Source organism: Arachis ipaensis, chromosome B7 (assembly GCF_059453495.1).
Source record: "Arachis ipaensis isolate K30076 ecotype BB chromosome B7, ASM5945349v1, whole genome shotgun sequence".
NCBI lineage: Eukaryota > Viridiplantae > Streptophyta > Magnoliopsida > Fabales > Fabaceae > Arachis > Arachis ipaensis.
The window spans coordinates 121,095,465-121,113,949 of NC_142442.1; the positions used below are offsets into that span (position 1 = coordinate 121,095,465).

The 18,485-nt window shown below is 33.5% G+C and overlaps 2 protein-coding genes and 1 long non-coding RNA gene across 3 annotated transcripts; 2 read left to right on the forward strand and 1 right to left on the reverse strand.

The window, feature by feature from the left end:
- The first annotated feature begins 5,080 nt into the window (after positions 1-5,080).
- LOC107610030 (protein WALLS ARE THIN 1) lies at positions 5,081-7,621 on the forward strand. Its single transcript, XM_016312099.3, has 4 exons — positions 5,081-5,424; positions 5,529-5,591; positions 5,678-6,349; positions 7,343-7,621. Exons 1-4 carry the CDS (start codon positions 5,204-5,206, stop codon positions 7,533-7,535), a joined length of 1,149 nt encoding a protein of 382 aa, XP_016167585.1. The 5' UTR covers positions 5,081-5,203; the 3' UTR covers positions 7,536-7,621.
- Positions 7,622-9,997: 2,376 nt separating this feature from the next.
- On the reverse strand, positions 9,998-14,640 carry LOC107607561 (protein NRT1/ PTR FAMILY 8.2-like). Its single transcript, XM_016309499.3, has 4 exons — positions 14,288-14,640; positions 13,976-14,193; positions 11,440-11,984; positions 9,998-11,205 (listed from the first exon to the last, which is right to left on the reverse strand). Exons 1-4 carry the CDS (start codon positions 14,391-14,393, stop codon positions 10,407-10,409), a joined length of 1,668 nt encoding a protein of 555 aa, XP_016164985.1. The 5' UTR covers positions 14,394-14,640; the 3' UTR covers positions 9,998-10,406.
- Positions 14,641-17,906: 3,266 nt separating this feature from the next.
- LOC148553926 (uncharacterized) lies at positions 17,907-18,485 on the forward strand. The gene is made up of 3 exons (XR_015892045.1): positions 17,907-18,099; positions 18,208-18,298; positions 18,407-18,485. It is a non-coding gene; the product is annotated as an uncharacterized LOC148553926 (long non-coding RNA).

Genomic DNA, 18,485 nt, shown 5'->3' on the forward strand with positions numbered 1-18,485 from the left:
TTTGTTGTAAGTTCATTGATACTTTTGATTAGGGTGTTACTGTTGAGGTTCATTTTGATAATTTAATTTGGAGGTGTAGTGGTATTTATGGCAGTCCTCAATTTAATAAAAGGGTTCTACTTTGGGATTATCTTGTTGCACAATCCATGATTTTTCAAGGACCTTGGATTGTTCTTGGTGATTTTAATGAAGTCAAATTTTCTCATAAATCTAAGGGCTGTCAGTTTTCTCATCAAAGAGCAGACATGTTTGCTACTTCATTAGGGGATAGTGGTTTGTTTGATCTGAAGACTATTGGGAGGCAGTTTTCTTGGTACAGGAGGGTGAAAAATTATGTTGACGTGGCAAAAAAGCTTGATCGAGTCTGTATAAATAATAGTTGGTTATCTATCTTTCCAGAGGCTTATGCAGAAATTTTAAATAGGCTTCAATCTGATCATTGCCCTATTCTGGTGCGTTGTAAAGGTCGTCCTCAGCCTAAAGGGAATCGACCTTTCCGATTTGTTACTGCTTGGGCTACTCATCCTGGATATATGGATATTGTGAACCAGTCATGGTGGTCTGGTAATAGAGGAATTCATGGCAAGCTTTCGGAAGTACAGAAGAATTCACTAGAGTTTAACTCGAAGGTATTTGGTAACATTTTTGTTAAAAATGTGAATTAGAGCAGCAGATTAATTATCTACAAAAGCGTTTGGAAGTGGTGGATAATATTTATTTACGTCAGAAAGAGCGACAGTTGCTTGATGATTATAATAATACTCTAGTGCAAGAAGAGCTCCTATGGTTCCAAAAGTCCAGAGAGCAGTGGGTAAGGTTCGGGGATAGGAATACAAGATTCTTTCATATTCAAACTCTTGCACGAAGGAAGCATAATAAGATTCATGGCCTTTTTCTCAAGGATGGAGTGTGGGAAACTGATCCAGAGGTTCTGAGTCAAGAAGCAGAGTCTTTCTATAAAAGCTTATTCTGTCATTTGGATGATGTTGATTTGGGTTGCCTTGGTGATGTGCCTCTTCCTTCTCTAAATGAGGAAGCCTGCAATAACCTTACGGCACTAGTTACTATGGAGGAAGTCAAAGCAGCGGTTTTTCACATGAACTCTTTTAAAGCTCCGGGTCCTGATGGGTTTCAAGCTTTCTTCTTCAAAGAATATTGGGAGATCATTGGTCTTGATGTTTGGAAGATGGTTAAGCAGGCATTTTCCGGTGTTCCTCTTGATCCGAGAATGTTGGAGACTTTACTAGTTCTCATTCCAAAGGTTGAATCACCGGTATCTATGAAAGATTTCAAGCCGATTAGTCTCTGCAATGTAGTTTACAAGATCATCACGAAGGTCCTTGTTAATAGGCTTCGTCCTCATCTTGCGGAGATTGTTGGCCCGATTCAAGGAGGATTTATTCCGGGACGAGGAACTCCTGACAACATCATTATTGCCCAAGAAGTCCTTCACTTTATGAAGAAGACTAAATCAAAGAAAGGCACACTGGCATTTAAGATTGATCTGGAGAAAGCTTATGACAGAGTTAACTGGAGGTTTTTAGCTCATACCCTTAAAAGTTTTGGTTTTCCTATTCCTACACTTAATTTGATTATGAATTGTGTCACTGCTTCTTCCTTATCTATTCTTTGGAATGGGAGTCGTCTGAATGGCTTTACTCCTAGCCGAGGTCTTAGACAAGGAGACCCTATGTCACCCTATCTTTTTGTGTTGTGTATGGAGCGATTGACATGCTTTATTAGTCATCAGGTTGATTTGGGCTTGTGGGAACCGGTTGCTATTTCTAGAGGAGGACCAAGAATATCCCACTTAATATTTGCGGATGACTTGCTTCTATTCTGTAAAGCTACAAAGAGACAAGTGCAAAATGTGATGTTGGTTTTAGAGACTTTTTGCAAAGCATCTGGGATGAAGATTAATGTGGAGAAGTCTAAAGCGCTTTGCTCCAAGAATGTCTCTGCAACAAGGAAAGAGGTTTTCACTGGGGTATCCTCTATCAGATTTGTCCAGGACTTGGGCAAGTATCTTGGAGTTACCCTTAGCCATTCTAGGGTGACTCGTTCAGCTTTTAATGGTGTCCTGGATAAGATTCGGAGTAGGCTAGCAAGCTGGAAAGGAAGTTTACTCAATCGGGCTGGTAGACTTTGCTTGGTTAATTCTGTTGTCGCTGCTATTTCCACGTACCAGATGCAGGTCTCTATTTTTCCCAAAGGAATCATTAGTAAATTGGAGTCTATGATGAGGAATTTTCTTTGGAAATGACAAGTTGATGGAAGAGGATTGAATCTTGTTAGTTGGAAGGTACTGGTTACTCCAAAAAAATATGGAGGTTTAGGGATTAGAGATCCTTATTGTGTAAATATTGCTCTTCTTGGGAAGCTAGTTTGGACTTTCTTCCAGCAGCCAAACAAGCTATGGGTCCAATTGTTGGATGCCAAATACCGATCATCTCTATATGACTGTTTTAGTTATCCTAAGAACAAGGACTCTCCCATTTGGAGGTGTCTTTGCAAGGCTTGGGAAATGTTGAAGGATGGGTTTGCTTGGTGTATTGGAGATATGAACCAGAATTTTTGGTTTTCTAGCTGGAGGAAAGAAGGACGGTTATCTAATGAGATCGATTATGTTCACATTTCTGATTCGAATCTCCAGATACAGGATATTTGGTCGGTTGGTAGGTGGCATTTGGATACTCTTTATTCTCCTTTATTTCAAAATCTGAAAGATAATATTCTTTCTTACAATCCAGATGAACAAGCAGGTCCGGAAGTGGGTTGGTATTGGAGTGGGTCTGCTGCCAAAGTCTATAACTCTCGCAATGGTTACTTGTGGTTGTGTAAGCAGCTGTTTGGTTGGGAGGAGCGGGAGAATTGGCTTTGGCTTTGGCGCCAGCTTGTTCCGGAAAAGCATAAATTTTTGGCTTGGTTGTTTCTTAAGGAGGCTCTTCCTACTGCAAGTTTTCGCTTTAGAAGAGGGATGTCGTCATCGGATAAGTGTCCAAGATGTCTTTCTAGCCAGGAATCGGTTTTACATTGTATTCGGGATTGTCCCAAAGCTCAGCTTGTCTGGCATAGGTTGGATATTTCTTGTCATCCTTTGGATTTGAAGAACTGGTTCTTGTATCATAGCAGAGAGCATCCGTTCAAGTTCTTTTCGGGACTTTGGTGGATATGGCGAGTAAGGAATAATGACATCTTTAATCCCCATGAAACTTGGCCTCTGGAAAAAGTGATTTGTCTGGCATTAACTTTAGAAAAGGAGCTTAGGAATATCTTTGAATTACAATGTATGTCCCTTCCCTCTACTCTAAATGGTTTTTGGAATCCCCATCCATTGGTACTTTTAAGATTAATTGTGATGCTAGTTATTTTGGTTCGGGTGATAGTGTTGGTTTTGCTTGTGTTATTAGAGATTGTAATGGGAGCTGGCAAAGGGGGTGTTTGGGAATGATTGAGAGTAATAGTATTCTTCAAGGAGAATTGTTTGCTATTTGGAGAGGATATCTCTTAGCTTGGGATGTGGGTCAACGAGATGTTATTTGTGAGACGGATTGTGTGGAAGCATTTAATCTTGTTACTCAAGATGGTTTTGGGTTTATTGATCCACTGGTGCTCAAAATAAGAGATATCATGCATTGGAATTGGCGGGTTGACTTTCGTTTGATTATGAGAGATGCAAACACGGTGGCAGATACTATGGCAAAGATGGCGATGAAGTTACAACTTTCGCATGTGGAGCTTCTTTCACCTTGGGAGGAGTTTAAGAGTAGTCTTAAACGGGACTGTCCCTCTATTTAGGCAGTTCCTTGTTTTGTTTATTTTGTTTTTCTTTGTTTAATTTATTTCCGTCACCAAAAATATTGGTTAGTTAATAACTTATTTTGATTTATATATTTCAAATTTATCCCTAATATAATATAGTATAGTAGTACTATAGTTTTGTGTGTAACAACTCACTACATGAATAGGAAAAGAAGAAAGAAGGGTTTAGTGGGGGTATAGGGTTTGATGAAGATGAGAGCGCATGGGTATCCACCACCCCACTCGTGCGTGCTATCTATCAATGGCGGCTCGCCAATTGCTCAAGCCCCAAGGTCTGAATCTCATCATGAATGCCACGGTCTCATAGCCACCCGAACCAAACCTCTCATCACCTCTGCGTATGCCAATATTCCTTAGAGCGAGGTTAAATTCAGCTCTTCAATGATCCATTCTGCCATTTTAATAACACAAAAATTTGGTGAACAACTTTTTTGGTAAGTTGTTGAAAACATTGTTTTTGCCTTAGACACTCACTACATGTAATTAGGAGTATGAAGAGAAAATCACACTGTAAAATAAACAATTATTAGTATAAAAGAGCGCAAGACTTAATTAATAAAACTTGTACGTTAAAGTGGTCTCTCTATAGAGTAATAGTCCACCACTTTCTTGTCACAACTCACAAATGTTTTCATTCTATATAATAAGTCATTATACGAAATATCTTTATATAAAAATTATAATTAAAATATTAATCATGTTAGTGATATATTGAGATTATCTATTAAAATTAAACATTAATATAAAACATATATTAAAATATAAATATATATTAAAAATAAATTAAATTATATATATTTATATACAAATATATAATAACTATTTTAATAGTTAATTTTAATATAAATATAATATTTTTATTAAAATATAAATATATATTATATTAAATAATTTAATTAAACTAATAATCAGACTATGTATATATAAAAAAATCATTATTGAATTATTGTATAAATTCATATTTGATATTTTATAAATTTTTTATTTTTATTATAACTAATTTGATAAGTATATTTTTTAACGTGTAAGAAATATTTTTATTAAGTTATTTATCAACTTTTAATTATAATTTTTATATAAAAACATTTGTATGTAAATTGGAAGAATGTATTTGGTTAAAAGCCCCTTTTTTTTATTGGTAAAAATTGCGGTTGGAGGTGTCTAGTCAGCAAAGATGGTGGGAGACAAGCAAAAACATTTTGAAGGGTAGTTGTGGGGTCAAAGCCCCTATAAGGCTATATTTATACCCTCGCTCTTTGCATCCCCTCTTCACCACTTCTCACATACACTAGCTTTCTATAGCTAGCTAGACTACTATTATTGTCATTATCTCTTGTTGAATTATTTCTAGCTTAGCTAGTTTGTTTCTCGATCAGATCCAATGGCTGATTCAGGATCCTCATCGTCAAGGAGGATGTGGTGCTCCATCCCAGAGAAGCTTCAACTACATGGTGCCATGCTGGCACTCCAGTTTGGCTATGCTGGCTTTCATGTTGTCTCAAGAGCTGCCCTTAACATGGGCGTTAGCAAACTTGTCTTCCCAGTCTACCGCAACATCATTGCTTTTCTCCTCCTCCTTCCCTTTGCATACTTCTTGGAGAAGTTAGTACTCGAAATAAAGTTTGATGTATCTAAAATAAACTTATAAAGTTAAAAGGAACACTTATCTTTGATCTTGGTCTTTAATCTTTTTAATTTGTGCATAGGAAGGAGAGGCCTGCCATTACTTTAAACTTCTTGCTGCAGTTCTTTCTTCTGGCACTTGTTGGGTACGTATAGTAGTGTATAGTTTTTTAGTTTTATGATTACATACATTGATCTCGATCGTTATTCATTTATATGCACATACATGCAGGATTACAGCGAACCAAGGGTTTTACTTGCTGGGATTGGACAACACATCTCCAACATTTGCATCTGCAATACAGAACTCTGTCCCAGCCATTACATTTCTCATGGCAGCCATACTCAGGATAGAGAAAGTGCGGCTCGACAGAAAAGATGGCGTGGCAAAGGTAGCCGGAACAGTATTCTGTGTGGCGGGGGCGTCCGTCATAACACTCTACAAGGGTCCAACCATCTACAGCCCAGAACCACCGCTGCAGACCGCAGCCATGAGCTTAGGGGCGGCAGCAGAAGAGGGAAAGAACTGGACCCTGGGATGTGTCTACCTCATTGGCCATTGCTTGTCTTGGTCCGGTTGGCTCGTCCTGCAGGCTCCGGTTCTGAAGAAGTACCCGGCTCGGCTCTCCGTGACTTCCTACACGTGCTTCTTTGGACTGTTGCAATTCCTTGCCATTGCTCTGGTGGTTGAAAGAGATGTGAATGCTTGGATTTTCCAATCAGGTGCTGAAGTCTTCACTATTGTATACGCGGGAGTGGTTGCTTCCGGCATAGCCTTTGCGGTGCAGATATGGTGCATTGACAGAGGTGGCCCTGTGTTCGTGGCGGTGTATCAGCCAGTCCAGACTCTTGTCGTCGCTGTCATGGCTTCCCTTGCTTTGGGTGAACAGTTCTACTTAGGCGGGTTAGTTCTCTTCCTCCTTAATTTCTCCTTTCTCACACTATAGCCACACACCACACTATCATTTTATTTACTTTTTGTTTCCCACCTTACCATGCATGGCTCATACCTTTCACTTATTTTACAATTATATTACCTATATACTAAAATTAGCTAAAATTAGTAATCAATATATTAAAAATAAATTAAATTATAATATTTATATATCTTGTTAAGTGATTTTAGTGGCGAATTTTAGTATATAAATAATATTTTTATTTATTTTATATTAAAATATTATTTTTCATATAAATTTAAAATATTAAAATCAAAATGATTAATTATTTTCATAAAAATATATATATTTTTGTTTAAAAATTATATTTTAAACTGTTATATAGTTTAGTTAAATATATCTAATTAATTAGTTTATAATATTATTTTTATGTTAAAATATATGATTATATACTATTTATATACTAAAATTAATATTTAATATAAAATAAATATTAAAATATAAATATATATTAAAAATAAATTAAAATCACACATGTATTTATATATAAATATATTGGTGGCCGTAGTTGGTGTACGAAAATAATTTTTGTAAAATATATCCATAAAAGTATCTACCTAAAATTAAACCCTAAAACAGGACCTAGCGGGTACAAAAGCATCCTAAAGGTGAAGGCTCCTAGCCCTCCTTAACTTTCTTTTACAAAAAGAAATCAACTATACCAAACAAAAACATACACACTCGAATCAAAGGCTTCTTTCAATAATGATTCCACGTTCTAGAGGCTTATTAAAAAGTTCATACAATTTTCTTTTTTGAAAAAGTCTAGGTCACTGACTTTAATTTAATAAATAATTCTATATTTTTATTCGTTCTCTTGTAATTTCTTCAAAAAGTAGAGGAGGAACATACTTAATTAGTTTATTTACAAGTGAAAGGAATCATTGTTATGCATGTGATTGATATTAAAAGAGTTATGCATGGTTGTTGTGGATGTATAGGATCATTGGAGCAGTTTTGATCGTAGTGGGTCTGTACCTAGTCCTGTGGGGTAAATCCGAAGAGAAGAAATTTGCATCTCAATCGCAACATGTCATTGCTTCTGGTCCAGAGCACAGTAGCATCAGGCCCGCAAGCCATGCCAAACCATCTCTTACTCAGCCTCTTCTTCCTTCCTCAACGGAAAATGTTTGATCAACTTCAAAAACCCTAACTTCAAGCTAAGTTATTATTATTATAGCGTTTGCTTTTCCGGGACAAGAAAACGAAAACGAAGCAACCATACCGGTTATATACATTACTACTACTTTATTGTAATGTCACGCTGCTTGTGTGTGTATGATGATGAATGATGGGTTTTTCTTCTTGATTGCATTGTTTTCTCTTTTGTTAATTATTCAACTTAATTAATGTTTTTTTTTATTAAAAAAAGTACAGAGAATCAACTAAACCATAAGTTAACTAAGTCAATTTCCTTTATTTTTTATTTTAAAATTTAAAAAATTAAGATAGTAAAAAATTATTATTATTTTTTTTTTGTAACATATCTATTTTTTGCAGTCTGGGATGTATAATGCTAGTATATATATGCTAGACATCATTATGAGATAGAAGGGGAAGGTAACGTAACAGAGACCCACATATATAAATAATTTAACAGACGAGCACCACCTCTTTTTAATACAGTACTCACTTATTGTATATTGTTTAAAAATTATTAAAGCTGGCTAAGCATCAAGATTTTTGCTAAGCCATAACGTAACTGTCATCACTATCACACTACTACTCAAACGGTATAATCATTGTGGTCGGATTTAATCTAATGAAACGATATGATCTATCTCTAATTTAACATCATTGCTTAGATTGGTGGTGCATGCTCGTATAATCCGCGAAAGCGTGACAGACCCAAATAAGTAATAACAAATAAAGGCACTCGTGCCTAGTGGGTTTTATAAAATGAAATTGACAGGCCAGAAAAGAAGCCAGCAGAATTAATTATTGGAGATGCATATGTATCATCATGTGCACTACCAATGGCCGACCGCACATATATGTGTGTGTTTTACTCATTTTCTACCAATTTAATTCACGTTTAATTTATCCTCTACTGCATTTTCCAAGTAAAATCTTATTATATAAATAAACGGAAATTCTGTTTACACAGCACTTTTTTTAAATGCCATATGTACACTTAGCTTTATGGCATACACATGTATTATATATACCGTATAGAAACCGCATAAATAAACTGTACTGTGCTACACTGCTACTAACATTATTCTACCAATCTAAACCTGAAAACACAGCTACGTAAACTAATTCTTGTGCAAGATATAAGCTAGTTGACAAAATTCGTGGTAAATAGTAGAATGGTTTATTTACCTAACGTGACAGATCCCTATATTGATCACATGCGTCGATAAAGAGAAAGGAATGATAGATGGGATCCGTGATCATATATCATATTGATCGAGTTAATCCTCCCATTTCTTAAAAGTTTACTTTACTGACATTATTCAATATTGGTAGTTACTTTTTCTTACTTTAGTTTGCACTTTTTCTCCTCGCGAGCTTCTTTAGTTTCCTCTTTATAGACGACATCCCGTTTTATCCTTTGCACTGCTACTATCCCTGTCAAACTGCCACTACATAGCTGCGTTGTCCCCAGCAAGATGATGCATTTCTTTTAAAAAAAATTGTTAGTTAGGGGTAAACATTTTTAATTTAAAAAAATAAAAATTTATTAATGTTAATTCAAATACAACATTTGAGCCAAAACTCGTTCAGGCAGCAATGTATATGTATAATATTGACTGAAACTTTTTTATCTTCCATAGAAATTTTATATTATATAAAAAAGATTGAAGAGTATGTATTGGTTTAATTTATTATGAAAACAAAATGAGTGCAATATATATAATTAGTTTTTGCAAATACATTAATATAAAAAAAAGTTTTAGGGTCAGTATTTTTATTAAAATTTATCTAATATTTAATTATTAAAAAAAATATGTAATTTTATATTATTAAATATAATTTTATACTACTAAAAATATTAATAATAATTAATTAATAACTATAAATTATCAAATATACTGACCCCTAGCAGTACTGTTAATATAATTTAAATTCCTTGATAGAGCATAAATTAAATTCTTTGTCGTATTTCATACTACTCTTAGTCTTAGAGCACTTTTTAAAGAAAGTGCATGGTGTGGCATAGTATAGAAGGGAGAAGTTTGACATTATGAGCCGAAAGATATTTCTGTTGGAAGATAAAATTAAATGGGACTAAAAGCTAAAAGTACGATAACGCTTGTGGAACTGTTGCAATCATTCATAGGTAAAATGCTAAAGCTTAAAGCCTTAGGCTTAAACTGACTACTCTCTGCAACGACCCAAGAAATTGACAATTCACAATTCTATCATATTTAGATAAGTGATTTACCAGTTTACCCCTCCCCTTTCCTCCAAAGATTATTGGTCTAACCTTCACAGCATGTTATTCTGCAAAGAAAAGTAGACTATATTTAGAATTCTATAGCAGATATATTTGTAGGGTATAATTTGGATACAACATAATTTGAACATTAGAACTATTTAGTGACATTTGTTGGTAATAGGAATTGAGAGAGGATATGGAAACTAAAGAGTAAAGGAGAATGAAATGTATTGTATTGTATAGATTGATTACAGAAGCAACTGCAAGGTACTATATATAGCAAGCTTACATAATTCTGTTATATAACGAAAACAGCTAGTAACTGATTTTCCTAAGACAATCACTAGGCTTTAGCTTGATCTTGATCTTTATTTATATTGCTCTTACTTCCTCTATTAGTTGCAATCAACTGTGAATGAGCTAGCTAGTAAAAAATTCATAATAATACTGTAATTCCTGTTTGAAGCCAATTGGCTTGAAATCAGTAGGGACAAAATTGTAGAATTTGTCAGAAGAATGAAGGCTTTGAACATTCACGTAGTTATTGTGATTTCAACAAATAATAGTAGTAAAGAATTTCAAAGTCAAAGTCAAAGTCAAAGAATGTGACATGTCACTAGCTAGGTACGTGGTTTCCCTTTCCCTTTGTAAGAATAGGCGACGAATACGTAGACGATGAAGTTGAGAGCATTGAAAGCAGTTACGATCCAATAAAAGTAATCCAATCTACTCGCATTAAGATCGTTCCTCAACCACCCTCTGTTTTCTCCACCAGTGGCACCTTCAATGATCTGCACCAACACACTGTTCAACCAGCTTCCGATCCCAAACTCGCACAGAAACATTGCACTGCTAATGCTTCTCGTCCCATCCGTCGCTTCGTCGTAGAAGAACTCCAACTGCCCTACGTAAGTGAATACCTCTGCACACCCAATCATGAAGTACTGAGGGAACAACCAGAACACGCTAATGCTATTCCTTTCGGGGTAGTGCTCGCGTCTTTTCTTTTCCACCAATGCAGCTGAAGCCATGGCAAAGATCGATATGAAGAGTCCCACGCCCATTCGTTGCAGCGATGTGAGGCCACGTGGATGCCCTGTGCGCTTCCTGAGGAATGGGACTACCAGCTTCTCGTAGATTGGGACCACTATCACTGCGTTGATGGCGGCGAATACCGGCACAGAACCTGCAGGGATAATGAATTTGCTGCTCAGGTTTCGGTTGCTTATGTTTGCTTGGCTTATGAAGAAGGTTGACTGTTGAGAATAAGTCAGAGCTAGAGCAATGGTGGATGCCCACACTGGAAGGACTCTGATGAATGATTTGAACTCTTCCACCTGTGTCACTGTGCATATCTCCCATCTGTTTCTTCTGTTTGTCCCTTCTGGGTCCACTATCACTGAGGCTTTGTCAAGAAACCTAAAAAGAAACAGAATTCCATTCATTTTCAAATGAGATAGTGTTATTGAAGCAACTAAAATTAATGAAAGTAGATATATCATAAATTCATATGGAGTTATCTTTACACATGAGTTAAAATTGATAATTAAAAATTATTAAATATAAAGACATATAAAGACAATTTTATTTGGAGAATGAAATATTATGAACTTAAGTATTCTGGAGTCTGGAGTTGAAAATAGATAAGCTCACCTGTATTGTTGAGTGTGAGGAAGCTTACTAGCACCAACGATGTCAGAGTTTGGGGTTTGTACCTCATAAAGAGGAGTATCAATACCTAGTTTGACTCCTTTAAGATGGTTCCTGAAGGAGGCTACCATGACTTGTAGAAACCTAGTGAAGGGGCTTCCCATAGGTTTTTGAAAACGGTAGTAACGGACACCAAGAAGTAGGATAAGAATGGAGCAAAACATGAAGATGGTGGGTATTCCAAAGCCCCAAGACCACCCTACCTGCTCCTGCACATAAACTGGTACAGTGATTCCAAAGAGAGCGCCAGTGTTGATGGCGAAGAAGAACCAGTTGAAGAATGCAGACTTGTGTACAACTTCTTTGTCGTCTCCCTCGTCGAATTGGTCGGCGCCGAAGGAAGAGACACATGGCTTGATTCCACCTGTGCCCAGTGCAATGAGGGCCAATGCACCGTACAGGAATGCATTTTGGTCTTTGGTTGCTTCTTTGTGTTGCTGTGGGTGCAGATTGCTTAGTGAAGCTAAGAGTGTCAGCATAACCATCCCCTGCATCATGTGCATGCAATTCGCAGAATCAACAAAACCAGCTACACTATATATGCGTAGCTTGCGATATATATATATATATATAAATATATAAATTAGAGAAAAACGGTAATAAGGAACCTCCTAAACAAATAAGGAAGGAAAAACACCCGGGAGGCCCAACTGACTTTGCCTTTTTGTAGGAATTCCTCATACTCATATCCAAGGCAGCTTACCACAAGCACCCCACCCCCATACGACTTGATCATACAGCGGGATAATGATGTATCTAATGTGGCCACGTATGAGGTAAAAATCTCATGTACGGTTCTGGAATAGCGATGGGATTTCTAAGCAACTATCAACTATAACCCCAAAAGAACCAGATTTTTTTTTTTAAAATACACATTAACAAAAATTTTATATTTTATCATTAAATTTTTCTTACTAAAATATTTTTTAATAAATTATTTTTTTTATTAATTAAATTATATTTTTAAAAAAATTTAATAATTATATTTTTTTTCTAAAATACTCTTCAATAATTTTTTAATTATTAAATTATAATTTTACCAAAATTTTAGTTAACAATTTTTTTATATTTTACTATTAATTTTTCGATATCTATATATATTATTTTAACATTAAATAAAAAATTTTAATAAGATTATTTTTTAAAATCAATATATATATTAATTGTTATACATATTAACAGTGGTAAAATTTTTTTATTTAATATTAAAATAATATATATTGATATAAAAAAATTAATAGTAAAATATAAAAATAATTGTTAACAAAAATTTTGATAAAATCACAATTTAATAATTAAAAAATTATTAAAAGGTAGGTATCTTAGAAAAAATAATTTAATTATTAATTTTTTAAAAAGTATTTTGATAAAAATATAATTTAATCAATAAAAAAATAATTTATTAAAGGATATATTGGTAAGCAAAATTTAATGATAAAAAATAAAATTTTTGTTAATGAGTATTTTTTCAAAAAATAATTTATTTTTTCTTAAAAAATAAATAAAATTAATATTAGTTAACACAAAAAATTTAAAATGGATTAAAAAGAAGGTTTTTTAAAAGTTAGAAGGGAGGTGAATGTACATTTATAAAATAGAGAAGAGGAGAGTATCATTTTAACATCTCGCAGAAAAGTTTTGGAGTGAAATTTTCTCTATAAATTACTATTTGTATAAGTTTAATATATCTAAATTAAATGTCAAAAATTATTTCATTTAATAAGTTATTTATCTAATGAATATATCTGAAAAAAGAAATGTTTGTATTTTGTAAATACTAAATTTGATACTAAAATAATTAAGTGATAAATATAAGAAATGATATTTGCATAATGTTTTATAATTTTTTGTAATTTTTTATAATATAAAAAATTTTATACTTTTAGTTTTTTATCGATCACATAAAAAACCAAATTTATACATATAATAATTTTCCGTGAATATAAGTGAATGCAAAAATATTAAAATTTAATTTTTCGGTAGAACAAGGTGAAGCAAATTAAAAAAAATCACTTATCGGGAATGAATTTTTTTAATTTGTTTTAATTAATATTGTCAAGTATAACTTTTTCATGAAGTTTTTTTTTTTTTTTTATTTCGTTTAAACAATATACAATAAAAGATTATACTTTACAATATTAGAGAAAAAAAATAAAAAGGAGTAAAATAATAAATAGATTTTAAAAATTTTATATTTCAAACAGATAAATTCTAAAAAAAATAATAAAATTCTTTAAAATAATAAATATAGACACATTATTTTTAAATTAATCTTTATAATTAAACTAAAAAATTTTAATTTAAACTAACTTATTCACGTTTACTATCATAAATAATTTAATTGATATTTTTTTTTAAATTAAGCCATTCAAAATATAAATCTTTAGAAATTTATTTATTTATATTTTAGTCTAAAATACATGTCTGACAGTCTAAAGACTTAACATAAAAAGAAAAGGAAGGAAAAAAGAAAACTTACGAGGGCATAGATGGAGGAGAAGATGAGGATAGTCCGAAAGCGACCGAAATAAGCGTCAGCAAGGAAGGCTCCGAGAAGCGTAAAGACATAAGCAGCGCCAGCCCACTGGGAGGAATGCGAAGCTGCGTCTGGAAGCGACTGATGCATTACTGAAATCAAGTAATTCACCATATTCACTCCTACTGCGAAAAACGCCAACCTCTCCACCACCTCGTTCACTGCCAAATCAAACGAACAAACAAACTCCCATTTCATATATAATTTTAGGTAAACATAATTTTGAATCTAGTTTCTCATATATCCGATCCGTACCTATGATAAAGGGTGACGCCTTCCATCCTCCCGTTGTTCGCTTGTTGGCGATCCTACCCTGCACATCCACGCGACCGTTGCTTACAAGATCACTACTCCATTCCATCCTCTATTGAAGAAGAGAGAGAGGATGCAAAAATGTATCAATTTATGGTTGTAAACAACTGGAAATTATATATGTACATCCATTAAATTGAGAGAAATTACATGTAAATAATGCAACTAGATAAAACAATTTGTCTATTTTCAACTTATTTTATATTCATAAATATTTCATCAAAATATATGATCACAAAATATTCTCAAATTATTACTTTCCTTCTATATTTTCACTACCAGAAGAAAATATCTACTCATATTTGGTTGTATTCAACGCATTTGGACTTTGGAGTATATTTATTGAATATAATTTCTTTCACAATAACTTAGTTGACTACACCTTAATATGAGTCCTCAAAATTAAAGGGACTGTTGACTTCTATCTTCTTCTTTGCCTCAAATTATTGACTTCATTCATATATTATGCAAGAAAGCTGTATGTATTATATGTACATTTCATCATGCATTGCATGTCAATTGATGAGTGGCTTAAAACTCAAAAGGGGTAACGAAGCAAATACACACGGCATCTAATCAACATGATAGTTAAGTAAAGAATGTTAAATAATATGATGAACATACAGTTTTATATTATTATAACTAATTTATAATTAATATAAACAAAATCAAAAAGGAAAAAAACTTAACCAACTAATGGTTCTACAATCATGTTTTCCCTGCTAGTATATAAATATATAACAACTCACACGGCTTTGGTTCGGAGTTGGTATTTTGTGGTGGCTGGCTATGCTTCAATATTATGGATGCCTATGTGCGGCAGAAACTCAATTCCTTAATTTTACGGGTAACAAATGGAAGCGTACGTCATATATATACATGAAGTAGTTGCTCAATACACCAATAACTGATGCATGGTGACATGCATTGCTAACTAAATTTGTTTCTCACTCGTCAAACTCACTGCCGCCTATGACCAATTATCAATAATTAGCTTTCAATTAGGTGTTCGTTATACGGCCGGCTCCTATCCTTCAACTATACTTATCTCTAATCTGAGTTTCTAATACAATGTCAATGTTATATTGAGGTATGATGTATAATTTTTTAAAAATATAATATTTTATAATGTATAATTTATAAAAAATAATATGAATAATAGAAATATAAAAGTTAGGTATGTATTTTTTTTAAAAAATGTCTTTAATATATAACTTATAAGCTTTTAAGATTCGAATAAGAATATTTTGATTTTTGACTAATTTTATACACTACAAGATTTTTATTTGTTTGTGGTAGTTTTTTAATGGGAGTTACTAAAAACTTCCGTAATATATTTTATTTGTGACAAATTATAAAACCTCCCTAAATAATTAACAAAAACTCCCACTACTCTCAATTCAATCAATTATAAAAAAAATCCAACCCAAAACAAATATTCACTCAGCCCATAACAAAAAAAAAAAAAAAAAAAAAATCAAAATAGGGCTTCGAGAGAGAGGATGAAGGAGAGTGAGATCTCTCTTAAACCCTAGAATCTCAATGTCATCGCCATCGGGTAATGATTCCATTCAGATCTTCGAGGGAGAGGACCATTCAGATCATTGAGGTAATGCTTAGATCTTCTGCTTCTTCCTCGTCTTCCACGACGACTTCTTCCGTTGGTTCTGCTTTTGCTCCGGTGGCTTGAAGCATTCAAAGCGCGATTTCGGCGCGGATGCAGTGGCACTTGCTGAGGAAATCTGAAAGGCGAGCGAGCGGGAGTCTCTGGAAGCTTCGATTGAAGCTGCGTTTGAAGCTATCAGATCTCGTGGAACTGATTCTCATGTCGTTCCAAGTCATTCGGTGAGAATTTCTTCCTAATTTGTTCTTGTTTAGTTCGGGACTTAAATTTTCTCACCCACTTCCGTTCAGAATGTATTCAGACAATCTCCATATTTGTGAGAGAGGAGAATTGAATTTGAGATCTCTATTAAGTCCAATTTGTGCCTAGTTCAGCTTCATATGAATACTTTCTCACTTGCTTCTATGATTTCAATGATTTCAGATTGCTATTTCTGCACCTCGTCTGTGGATTTCGTGAATTGAATTGCAGAAAATGCAAGAATTGCAATCCTCAACTCAAGCTTCTCACGACTTCCAAAGTGAACAATAATTGAACAATCACACAACTGATGCTCTTATTATAGATTCAGGATCAGCATCTGTTACAATTAATGATAGCAAGAAAGTTTCACGCCAAGACATTGAGCTTGTAGGCAAATCCTACTAGCTTGTCAGGAAGCTGATTTAAAAAAATAAAATAAAATCTTAAAACAAAATTTGTTTACAGATGCATAATTTAACAGAAAGGTGCCTACAATTATATATGAATAAAGATGAAGTTGTGAAAACACTTTTAACCAGAGCAAGGATAGATCCTGGATTTACAATTTTAGGTATCCGTCTTGAAATTCTCTATCATGCAATTTATGTTTTTCATCCTTTTTGTAATATAAATAGTTGATTGTATGAGCTATTCAATTTTTATTTGAACAGAATGGTTATCTATTACCTAAGTTATTGATATAATTTGTTTGATTTTTTCACCCTGTATTCAAAGCAATTATTGATGTATTCAGAATGGTTATCCCTTTTGTAATATAAAGTGTTTAGACTTTTTGATAATCAATTTTAAATACAATATGAATTCCATCTTACTGTGCCTCCGCTTTACCCTATTCGGGTGGATCTTTGTTGCAGAAATTCTTATGTTAGCAACATGTCCTTTTTCATTGAAATTGAAGAAAGACTTAAGAAGGTTACAATTTTTAATATCCTTAATTTATGCCTTTGAGTTATCTATTTGATTATTTGCTTGCTGTATATTCTCCCTTTGTTAACATTTTAATAGATGTGGGAAAAAATTTTAAGACTGAAATATTACTGCAGGAACACAATATCATCTTGATATCAAATCACCAGACTGAAGCAGATCCTGCTGTTATTGCATTGCTAATTGAAAAAAAGGCCCCACATCTTGCTGAAAACATGGAATTTTTTTTAATTTTATAATTTTTATTGTTTTGTTGTTTTAACAGTTTTTGTGTACATGTGTAATTGCTGAAGAAATTAAATTCTGTCAATTGTTATACAGACCTATGTAGCAGGAGATAGAGTTGTTACTGATCTTTTGTGCAAGCCCTTCAGTATTGGCATGTTTATTTTATACTTCTCTTTATTAAATTTGAAATATGTTCATATGTTTATTTTAACAAATGTAGTTTTGTATTTCTAACTTTGAGGACATGGATGACTTCAACTATTCACTTTCTGAAGTGAAAAGCAAGTACAGAGTATGTTTAAAATATAGTGGTCCTCATATGCACATAAGGTGTTTGATAATACGAAAACAATCTTAAACTTTAAACTTTATTGCTTGCTCTAGGAGGCTACCCTTTTACTGAAGTGGATAGCATTTCAGACAGTCATAGTTAATGAACTGGTGAAGAAGTTAATAATGTCGCTTTCTTATTTCTGATTATAGTTTGGTTGGATTCTAAAATCGGGGTATACTTTGTATCAATTCTGCAGTTAAAATTACGTTCATGCAAACTTTAATTACCTTTTTCTCTTTGTTCTGTTCTGTGCTTCAATAATTTCTTCATTGCAGTTTTCACATAAATTATAATTTGAATTTGTTATTATTGAAATTTGCAGGTGTTGGTGGTTATACTTATTTACTAGAGCCACTTTGGTGGGCTGGCTGGTTTCAAGTAAGTTTAGGAGGAACCTTCCTATTTTCTCTTTTTTCCCTACTTGGTTGTGTATTTGAAAATGAGACTGTTTGATTACATCTGGACCCTGAAACAACTTTGGTGCAGTGATTGTTGGGAAAGTAGCAAACTTTATGGCTTATATTTATGCTCCGGCAATACTCGTTACGCCACTTGGTGCTATCAGTATTATTGTCAGGTACATAGATCTCTAGTCTGGCTAAAATGCTAAGTAGTTAATTGTTTTGAATGCTGTGAGTTGTGACTATTGTTGGTAAAACTAACATATTCAGTTCTGTGCTTGTAGTTCTGTTTTGGCTCATTTCTTGCTGAATGAGTGGCTTCAAATGATGGGGGTCTTAGGATGTCTGTCATGCATTGTGGGA

Excerpts from the sequence above, each read along its gene's own strand:
- LOC107610030 (XM_016312099.3), top strand. The coding sequence starts at position 5,204 with ATGGCTGATTCAGGATCCTCATCGTCAAGGAGGATGTGGTGCTCCATC. Across the intron at positions 5,425-5,528 it reads TTTGCATACTTCTTGGAGAA|GAAGGAGAGGCCTGCCATTA; the intron begins GTTAGTACTCGA and ends ATTTGTGCATAG. Across the intron at positions 6,350-7,342 it reads GAACAGTTCTACTTAGGCGG|GATCATTGGAGCAGTTTTGA; the intron begins GTTAGTTCTCTT and ends GTGGATGTATAG.
- LOC107607561 (XM_016309499.3), bottom strand. The coding sequence starts at position 14,393 with ATGGAATGGAGTAGTGATCTTGTAAGCAACGGTCGCGTGGATGTGCAG. Across the intron at positions 11,985-13,975 it reads TCTCCTCCATCTATGCCCTC|GGGATGGTTATGCTGACACT; the intron begins GTAAGTTTTCTT and ends CACATGATGCAG. Across the intron at positions 11,206-11,439 it reads CCTCACACTCAACAATACAG|GTTTCTTGACAAAGCCTCAG; the intron begins GTGAGCTTATCT and ends GTTTCTTTTTAG.